This window comes from Fusarium graminearum, chromosome 3 (genome assembly GCF_000240135.3).
Source record: "Fusarium graminearum PH-1 chromosome 3, whole genome shotgun sequence".
Taxonomy (NCBI): domain Eukaryota; kingdom Fungi; phylum Ascomycota; class Sordariomycetes; order Hypocreales; family Nectriaceae; genus Fusarium; species Fusarium graminearum.
The window spans coordinates 1,405,903-1,416,180 of NC_026476.1; the positions used below are offsets into that span (position 1 = coordinate 1,405,903).

The following is a 10,278-nucleotide window of genomic DNA, read 5'->3' on the forward strand; positions in this document are numbered from 1 at the left end:
GCTGTTTCTGCTTCTGTCGTGAGTCAGTTTTGGTTGAGAATATGAGACCTTTCAAGGCGTTAGTTGTGACGCGTCAAGAAGCTTGAACATGAACAAAGCAAATAAATCAGCGAAAGCTGTCGTCAGACTGCATGTCTATTAGTCTTATCATGGAGGTCGGTATATACTCTGTAGCTTCGGGATAAAAAAGAGCCGGACTCATATTACAGGTACAGCCACAGGTACAGGTACAAACCTAGATATTGACCAGCAACCCCAAAGCCAAGATCTATTTTCATGCCTTCAGGTTTCTCTATGGTTGTCGTGTTGTGCTGTGGTCTAAGCCATTTGGTTCTGCCCGTCATCAATCCATCGCTTCAAGCGCTGAGAATGAAAAGGAAACCCGTCTCCCCCATGTACCCGGAACCATTTGGAAGCCTCCAGCCCAGGCCGATGACCCAGGAGAAGGACTAGGGTGCCCCTGCAGAAAGCGTGCAGGTCCAGTTAGCACCTTGCAGCTTGTGGTTCTCCCCCTGACAGCCCCAGCATCTCGACCCCCTCAATGGGTGGACGGGGATTGGCCTATGCTGCTCCTCATCTTGCCCCTAATGTAGGTACAGTACATACATCCCTGGCCCAAGCCGAAAGCTGACGGGACTTCTCTTGTCTTCTCTTGGTCGCAGCCAAAAAGAGTTTTTGTTGTTCGCAATCAAGATTGTCATTGTCTGATGTTAAACGCCATGGCGGTTTGACGCTTGCAGTCCGTCACTCACTTACAAGTTACACATCAATGAATCACATCACACATTGCTTGCACCGCATAATATCCATAAACAGACAATAATCAGTCAGTGATCAGTTGAGAGTCAAATACAGTGTCTGGTCACCTCTGGCAAGGGTCAAAGCCTACGTCCTAGCCTATTCAGTCCTTGTCCTGCCTACCAGCCGCTCTCTGTCTCATCTTTTCGCCCGCTTAGAGGCCTTTGGGTTGACCTTTTTCAGGGCCATTTATGCCGTCCCTGCTTAGCCTAGTACTAAGCCAAGCAGGTTTACAGGTACCGGTACCGTTAGTCTCAACGGACAACGGGAACTCCCACTGAATTGAGAAGCGTAGACCACCAAAAGTACAGGTACCTTCATGCCCATTCCTTCCCCAATTGGTGTCGTATCTTGTTTCGCTTGCTAGGAGTTGCTCCTGCTGCATCCATGGATGGAGCAAGCTCTCCACACGCCCACCCCTACCTGTCTCCTAACAGTACACCCCGTTCAGTTGTTTCTCTTGCCTCTTCTCCCTTTACTTATACATTTGACCCATCTCCCCCTCGTTCGTCGAGTTTCATTCTTTTACTCTCTCTCCTTCTTCCTTGCTTTTCCATTCAACGCCCGGTTGACTCGAGCCTCTGAATGAAGTCTTGAGCGCGGAGCGGAGCCCCCCAAGTTAAACGGGCACGACGCGAACAGACTGATTCAAAGCCTGCTAGTCAGTTAACGCCAACTCGACAATAAACAAAACGGGACAGCAGTTGCGAAATACAGCAACAGCTCTATTATATCTCTAATCAATTCGACGACGACTCCTGTTACTCCGATACCCAATTTGACGAAAGATACGAGGGACCGATTCGCTTTACCACCGCCATTATGCCTCCTTCGCTCAATACCCATTCCTCCTTTACCCGTCCTCGGACTAGCGACCGCGATGGCAGGCCCAGCACCCGCGATCAGGGCCCAGACCAAAACCTGCTGATCCCTAGTCGAACTTCTTCGCTGCACTCGCGCATTACGCAACCTATTCCTTCAACCCTCAACATGAAGCCCCAGCAGCGAACACCAAAGACCTTGACCCATGCGTATATGGTCTGCGGTGTCGGCCGCGAACCATCGCAATGGGTCAAGGCTCCTACTCCAGCCCAAGGAAAGATTGGCCACATGAAGGGTGCCGTTGGTCAGTTCTGGTTGCCCGAAATTTTGGGCAGCAGCCCTCGCCTTGAGCAGGACAATGAGATCGCTCGCGCGCTTCACTCTGCGATGAGGGTGCGTATTTTTTGCTTGATCCAATGATTGAATTCATCCAGCTAACTGGTAGCGACTAGGCTTGTTTCCCTCATGATGTTGAGATTTGCACAGGCCGCAGCCAACCTCACTGCGTTCACCATTCCTTTGTTCTTCAGCAGGATTCCTCTCACACTCTGTATGGTATCTGTTTGCGAGTTTGGTCGCGAGCCGATGAGAAGAGGGCCGAGACAATCCGCGAGCTTCGCAAGAGAACTGAGAGTGACTATTATGACAACCCTGATGAGACCTACTGGATTCCCTACTGTTTGTCATTCCTCTCCCGATATCCTTTGTACAACCTTTTGGGAGATTATCTTCGAGGTATGTGGATTCACTGGAACAAGGCTACCAACCTGTTCCACGCCGAGGAGGTTTCCCGTATCCTCAGCTTCCCTGCTCCTCGCCTGAACGATTTGGTCCGCATCGACATGAAGGACTATGCTCTCTGCTACCAGTTCCCATCTTCGCCCACTGGATTCCAAAACTTCGCCATGTGGCCCCTCTTCAACTGTTTATCAATTCCCAACATTGTCGGCGTCATCGAAGCAGCCATTTCTCCTACGCGCCGAATCATCTTTGTCAGCCACTACCCTGCTATGCTCACCATGGCTGCCGAGACTGTTAGATACTGTGTCCGAGTTTATGAGTGGAGTGGTCTTTACGTTCCGGTAGTCCACGCTCGTCATGCCAAGGAGTTGGTCCAGGAGCCTGGTCCTTACATCCTAGGTATCACCGTCGAGTGCCGCTCTCTCTTCACAGCACCCACCGACGCCCTAGTCGTCGACCTTGATCGCAACTTCGTTCTCACATCCAGCCCTCCCACCGCTCTTAACCCCGGCCAGCGTAACAAGTTTGTTACCCGACTCACTCAGGCTTTGAACGGCGATGTCACCCCCTCCGGAGTCCCTCAGCATCTCCGATCCGCTTACGGTGGTGGCAAGCTTGTCCCTGCCGGCCAAATCATCGTGATGCGTGGAGAGGTCGAGTCTATCCAGGACCCTGAGTGGTGGAACCAGGACGCCGTCATGGCTGTTATGGATCACGTCTGTGAGAAGCTTGGACGCAACACTGGCATTAAGGCTGTCTTTGGCGGATCCGTCAAGAAGCCCCTCATGACCAAGGTCTCTATGCGCCACCTCAACGAGCTCGTCCGTGAGAGGAACCAATACTCGCGCGATGCTCTTGAAGCTTGGCAGGACTTCATCAACCTCAAGGGTCGCATGGACACTGAGCTCAGCAAGGTCAACAAGCGCAACAACTACCTTGTGGAGGAGCTCGAGAGCTGGAAGCAGCAGTTCCTCAAATTCCAGGCCTTCGCTGAGACCCTTACCAAAGAGACACAAGACCTCAAGGTCAAGATCGACACACACAAGAGGGAGAACCGCCGTCTTGCTGGTCTCATTGATCAGCAGAAGGACGACAATGCCCGCCTCTCTGTTCGTCTTACTGGTACTGAGAAGCAGCGTGACGATGCTCTCGAGGCCCTCGTCCTCCAGCAGGAGATTGCTGAGGAGCTTGAGCGCGAGCGTAAGAGAAACAAGAAGGAGCTTTCTCAGCTTCAGCACACCAACGTGACCATCATGCGACAGCGTGACGAGGCCAGAAGAGTCGTTCTTCACCTTCGCAGTCTCATTGGTGGCCAAAGCCACCACATGGAGCATCTCATCCAGTCTCTTACCAAGCCTGATGACCTGGCTCAGGAGATCGAGGAGGGTTATGACGAGACTGAGGAGGAGACTCAATCCAGCGAGCCCAGCCGTCTCACACCTAGCCCCAGCCCTACCACTACTTCCTCCACCAGCCGAAGCAAGCGATATTCTTCGGCGAGCTTCAGCGATGTGGCCGACCGCCACCTCAAGGACAAGACCGATGCCATTGCACACATTGTACGCAACATTGCTGAGCAATGCCAGGCTGCTGTCGAGGGCCTGCAGCTGGCACATGATGCCGAACTAGGGAGTTCTAGCCGACGGAATTCGAGACACTCTACCATCCAGAGCGATGACGGCCACTCCGCCGCCACTTCCGAAACAGGGGACGAATCCCTCCTGGCGCCGCGGTCCGGGAGGGCGTCCAGTATCCCTCCCACCCCGGATCTCATCCCCAACAGGAGCAGCACAGCAATGTCCTTTGCCTCTACAGCTACTACTCCCGAGCGATCGTCGCAGCAGTATAGCCTCCGAGACGAGATCCCCACAAAGATTGTCGAGGATGACGAAGAGGACTTCGAGGAGAATCGATCCGATAACGGGACAGTCTCACACGAGACATCTGTCGTATCTAAGCATCAGCTCCAGCACCAACAGTCCCTGATGCACAGGCCATCGGGCGCCAGGATCAGTGCTCTTGGCGGTACACGCTGAATGTGTTAGATGATATACTCATCAATATCTGATATCCTATTTAATTGCGTTGTATTTGGCGGTATGCTTGGATCAAAACCTGCGGGCCACGGCGTTTAATGTCTCCTTTTCACCCTTTCTATTACAACCATTTACTGTCTCATCTGATGGGCAGCTTTCGCTCATATACCTGGGCTTGACGGCCATTTTTTCCATTATGTTAGAGTATTCTTCTGAGAAGCGGTGTTTATTTACTGCGTCGCTCCGTTACTTGATCTAACGGACGTCACAACAATGAAACACATTTTAACGTTAAATGAATGACCTATAAACTTATATGTGATGAGATCCCCCTATGTATGTGTATCGCATGTGATAAAAGGTCAACTTGTTCTATGGTTATGATTCATGCCTTTACCTGTTCATCTCTTTGTTTCAGTTGGTCCATATAGACTGAGTAAATCGAACTAGTTTGACGGACCAATGTCTTTTTAACAGAGAGAACTTACCCTATAACCTGACACAACACAGAGGGATCCAACGCCAATCTTTACTCAGTCTATTAGGTAAGTAGCAGAAAAGTTAGCCTCTCAAGTCTTAAGGTACAAAAATAAGTCGTCTAAGAAACTATCCTAAGCAGCATAAGGTGGCCTACTAATTTCGTCTTATGCTTGTTATAGCTAAATTTTCTGATACCCTGAGGCCATGATAAGATAAGTATGCAGACCCATAAAAAAGTTTACCTTAGCTGCACCTGCGCATTCAGTCGCGGCGCATCATTCTTCGCCTTTAATCAATTCCTTCATCCATATCCATTTCCGCCCGTCATGTCTGACCCACTCCTCACATCTTTATGTGGTATCTGTCATATCTCAGTACCGAAATACAAGTGCCCAAGATGTGGCGCTCGTACTTGCTCACTCGGATGTGTAAAAAAACACAAAGCCTGGTCTGAATGCTCTGGCGAACGCGATGCGACAGCCTACGTTGCCCCCTCGAAGCTTCGCACACCCGCCGGTGTCGACCACGACTACAACTTTCTCCATGGGATCGAACTTTCCGTCGAACGTGCCGAGAAGCTCCTCGTAGAAGAGCGAGGGATTGTACAAGAAGAGGAGTTGCGCCCCATGACGATCCAAGAGGTTAAGTGGAAGCATGGACGAGATGGGCGCAAGCGCAGAGTTCTTGTCACCAGGGTTTTGCGTGAAGCCAAGGGTAGATCCTTTGAGCGACATTTGACTGCGCGATTGAAGAAGCTCAACATCACCATCATGTGTGTGCCCACGGGCATGGTCAGACAGCGAGCGAACAACACGACACTTAACAGGCGGACGATGAGGGTCAATTGGCAGGTGGAGTGGATGACTTTCGAGGATAACACAGATACCGAGTCGAAGAAAAGATGGGCTTTATCCAAGGTCATGGACGACATGCCGCTATACCAAGCCTATCATACGTTTTTGGAGGAGCAGCAACGGGCGAAAGAAAAACAGTCCAAGAAAACTCCACGAGCGGGGCTGGACGGACAATTGCAGGACTCGACGAATTCAACATGGTCATCTGGGTCGTTTGCACTTCAGGACCCATTTTCACAGACTTGGATGAACCATCACGACACAGAGCCAAGCATGTGGCCATCGGAAAAGGACCAGGCTCAAAAGCGACAGTTTCAGTACCTCCTAGTCAATCACAGCTCGCCCTCAGACAAACCTGTTGTCACCAAGCTCGACCCGGAAGATTGTCTTCGCGATGTGCTCAAGAACACACGTGTACTCGAATTTCCGACAATATGGGTACTCGACCATAACCAAAGCCTCCCCTCAAACTGTACGCTGGGACCCAAGGATACTGTTTCGGAAACCCGCAAGAGAAAGAACCCGCCCGGTAAGAAGGGCCCAACAAAGCCGAACAAGAGGAGAAACACAGGCAAGGATAGGGACAGGGATGTAGAAGAAGGGGAGGTTAACAGCGATGATGACCAGTCGGATGATAACGCCGGTGTTGGCCTTGAGGCAGGCGATGTCATTGCTGAGCAGAGTCTTGGGGAAGAAGATGACGATGACAGCGACGAAACGAGTAGCTCAGGGAGCGACAGTGACTGATTATCAGAAAATTTGACCATAATAAGCATAAGAGACGGAATTAGTAGGTCACCTTGTGCTGCTTAAACTAGGTCCTTAGACTAATTATTTTTATACTCTAAGACTTAAGAAGCTAACTTTTCTGCTACCTGCTATCTGGTATGGATGGTCGTGGATTTAAAGAGTCTCGTGGCTTTATTCGAATTTGTTTAGAACAACCTTAGAGTTATCATAGATTCGTGATTACAAGTCAGATGTGATGCTTCTCAGGTGAGTAGGCCAAAATGGTCCACAATTAGTTGCCGTGATGGTTGATGGTGTTTCAATCTCGTCCAATTGAGTTGTGTTATGACTATGTTTTGCGTCAGGAGCTTTATATAAGAGATGATATGGCGTTAAGCTATATCAATGTGTTTAGTTGACATAATGCAAGTACTATTAAAGAGTTCATTGTTGCTGTGATGATCTAAACAGCTGCTCTGTTAACCTTACGTTGTTGTGGGAGGAACTCCAACAGATGATGTACTGAGTTTTCAATCTGTGCGGACAGATTAATCCTATTGTTGACGAAATTGAGCGACTTAAGAAGTCTAGGGCTTCGTATGAGAGTTAAAGAACAAAACACACACAAGTAGGTATTATCAAGACCAGAAGGAACATCAAAGGCCACTGAGCAAAGGTTGGCGTCATATGCCACTGGGTACTGTGTTAGGTTGTAGGGTAAGTTCTCTACTGTTGGAAAGACACTGGTCTGTCAAGCCAATTCCATATACTCAGGCTTCAGGGTATCAGAAAACTTGGTCACTGGAAGCATAAGAGATGAAATTAGTAGGTCAGCTTATCTTGCTTAGACTAGGTTTCTTAGATTACTTATTTTTGTACCTCAAGTTGAGTTATGGACGTAGGCATGTTTAAATGGAAAGTGGCTGTGCTAAGCTGTCAGCCACACGATGGAATGTTGACCACCTATTAATCTAGGGGAAGGACAGTGATAGCTCCCCACGACATTAAACATCCCACTCTCTTTACTGTACAGACACACCAACACTCGCTTCAACGCCAATCCCCGCTATCGCCCGACGCTTTGAAACTCCGGCCACGAACCTACCAAATAGTTCCCCGCATCATGGTTTGATTGGGCGCCGTGCCCTTCCTCGACGCCGACGCCGCAACAATGGACGATACACCTGCGCCCAAGCTCTCGGAGCTGCTGCGGCATCCCGACGATCTGGACAAGATACCTGCGCTAAAGCTGGAATTCTCACGAAAAAAGGGCGCAGTAGATGGACAGCTTCGCAGTGGTCTGCGAGAGCAGCTCGAGACAACCCAATCGGGCATGACGGGTCTCAACGACGGCCAGAAGACAGTCCAGATGATCAAGGAGGAAATGATCAAGATCGACAAGCTGTGCTCCGAATCACAGAACATGATAAAGGACTTTGCAAGCATCAATTTGGTGTCACAAGCACACCGCAACTTCGGCGCCGTCGAGACGATGCGCCGCAACCTGGAGACGTTCAACGATCGCATATCGCGGGTCGAGGGTATGCTAAGGGAGGACGACGAGGATAACGACAACATGCCCAACCTACTGCCGTGCCACTACGAACTCACTCAACTAAGAAACATTCGCGACGATGCCATGGAGCAAATACAACGGGCAGATGATGACAGTCTCGAGCCCACATTAGTCGACTATTTTGCGCGACTGGACGATACGATCGACTGGTTTGACGAGCATGTCGGCATTATTGCTCTGAATCTAATTAACCTAGTTGTGCAGGACAACAACGGACTTGTGGTGCGATTCGCGGTGGTGATGGAAGCCGAGGAAACGAGCGACCAACGGGTGCTGGCACTGCAGGAAGCTCTGAAGGATCACAGGGAGATGGCTACACGGTTCCAGAGTATCACAGACGGTGCGAAGAAGGTCCGAGGCTACAAAGACAAGTTTATACAAGCCATCCGACTTAGCGCCGAGCAGCAATTCGAGGGAGCAAAGGAAGAGTTCCTTGACGATCCGAGCAAGCTTGACAAGATTATGAAGTGGTACTTTAACGATCTGAATGTCGTCAAGGTCGGGATGTCGCACCTTATGCCCAAGAAGTGGAATATTGTAAAGACATACGCAGGTGTTTACCACCAGCTTATGCATGACTTCCTCGTTGGCATGGTAGATGGCAACGAGGCATCATCGGCGCACACGCTAGAGATTGTGGGTTTCCCAGAGAAGTACTACCGGAAGATGGCCAAGATTGGGCTCAAGCAAGAAGAGCTCGTGCCACAAGTTATCGACAACCGTGAAGCAGAGCTCGTACGCGACTTTCGTGAACTCATCATCAAGTTCCTCGACGAATGGATCGATCGGATATTCGCGCAGGAGAAGCGCGACCTGGCAGAGCGCAACGTGGAGGGCTCCAACTTGGATCAGGATGAGTATGGCTATTTCCGAACCAAGAACTTTGTCGCTCTATGGCGTATGCTGCGCGAGCAAGTAGACGCTGCTGCCAATTCCCAGCGCGCCGACGTTGTCGAAGGCGTTATCGACGCAATGTTTGCTCGTCTGCGCACTCGCCAACACTCGTGGCAGGCTATGATTGAAGAGGAGGCTATCCCATACGAAGAGGGTAAAATCCCTGAGCTGGAGGGTTTCCAGGCTCTTCAAGATTGGCTTGTGGCTACGGCCAACGACCAGATCGCATCTATCGACGACAACGAAGACGAGGGTCGCCTAGCCTATCTGTCCAGTTTCCGCCGTCTGGTTGAGCAGCATGTTTCGCCTGCATATCTCGAACGTATCGATTCTGAGGTCAACATGTTGCGCGACGGCTACGTCGATTTCAGTACGTGGTGTATCACCCGCTTCGCTCAACTCGTCTTCACTGTCGATTTCAGCACAGTCATGCCCGACTTCTTCACACCCCGCTGGTACACAGGTAATGCAATGAAACAGATGGTGGTGACATTCGAAGAGTACGTCAACGATTACCGCCAGGTACTGCACCACTCCCTTGTGGACATTTTTATCGAAATTTTTGCCGAGGAGCTGCTTGTACGGTACTTGTCAGCCGTGCGAAACAAGGGCGCAAAGTTCCGTCGCACCGACCCCTTCCAGGACAAGCTGTTCAACGACATCTCTACTGCATTTGAGTGCTTCAGCACACTGCCATCGCCTGACGTCGGCGCATCCATCAAGGAGACCTGGCGTGTCACAGAGCATTTCCTTCGCCTCCTGTCGGCAGATCGTGATGCCATCGTTGACGCTTACGTGGCTTTCAAGATGGCCTACTGGGATCTGAGCGTTCAATGGGTTGAGGTTGTGTTGAGGACGAGAGATGATTTCGAGAGGTCTATGATAGCAGCGGTCAAGAAGGAGGCCGCCAATATCGATATCGAACGTGGACCGGAGACTATCATGAGTAGAGTCAAGTAACAAAGGGACGAGTCATGATTCAGGTATGCACGAGAAAAGAGGAAGGGCATTGCGGGAAATCTGTATGATAGGCATTATTTCGTGCCCACTTAGCGACAATGATATTTAAACTTGTTTATATAGCCTCATCGTTGCGACTTGTTCGTGCTCACTCTATCCTGAGCATCAAGTCGACAACACAACACGAAACAGTATATCTCTACAGCTGCAGACTCAAAGCATGTGACGTACAAGAGGGACCCAAAGCATGCTCCAATCAATGACTCAAACAAACAAGTAATCTTCATGATACTACAATATGTGGGCAGATAATGAGAAACAACACCATATCCAATGGGGTAAGACGCATAAGGAAAATTCGCTGCCAGGGAAGCTATTCAACAAAAGA

The 10,278-nt window shown here is 50.2% G+C and overlaps 4 protein-coding genes across 4 annotated transcripts; 3 read left to right on the forward strand and 1 right to left on the reverse strand.

Moving 5' to 3' along the window:
• Positions 1-1,313: 1,313 nt before the first annotated feature.
• Positions 1,314-4,837, forward strand: FGSG_05179 (uncharacterized protein). Its single transcript, XM_011325382.1, has 2 exons — positions 1,314-2,013; positions 2,073-4,837. Exons 1-2 carry the CDS (start codon positions 1,621-1,623, stop codon positions 4,395-4,397), a joined length of 2,718 nt encoding a protein of 905 aa, XP_011323684.1. The 5' UTR covers positions 1,314-1,620; the 3' UTR covers positions 4,398-4,837.
• Positions 4,838-5,293: 456 nt separating this feature from the next.
• FGSG_12697 (uncharacterized protein) lies at positions 5,294-5,611 on the reverse strand (the record flags this gene model as incomplete). Its single annotated transcript, XM_011325383.1, has 1 exon — positions 5,294-5,611. The coding sequence occupies one exon, from the start codon at positions 5,609-5,611 to the stop codon at positions 5,294-5,296; it is 318 nt and encodes a 105-aa protein (XP_011323685.1).
• A 366-nt stretch (positions 5,612-5,977) lies between these two features.
• FGSG_05180 (uncharacterized protein) lies at positions 5,978-6,478 on the forward strand (the record flags this gene model as incomplete). The annotated part of the gene is made up of 1 exon (XM_011325384.1): positions 5,978-6,478. The coding sequence occupies one exon, from the start codon at positions 5,978-5,980 to the stop codon at positions 6,476-6,478; it is 501 nt and encodes a 166-aa protein (XP_011323686.1).
• A 1,153-nt stretch (positions 6,479-7,631) lies between these two features.
• On the forward strand, positions 7,632-9,890 carry FGSG_05181 (uncharacterized protein; the record flags this gene model as incomplete). Its single annotated transcript, XM_011325385.1, has 1 exon — positions 7,632-9,890. One exon carries the CDS (start codon positions 7,632-7,634, stop codon positions 9,888-9,890), a length of 2,259 nt encoding a protein of 752 aa, XP_011323687.1.
• Between the last annotated feature and the right edge of the window lie 388 nt (positions 9,891-10,278).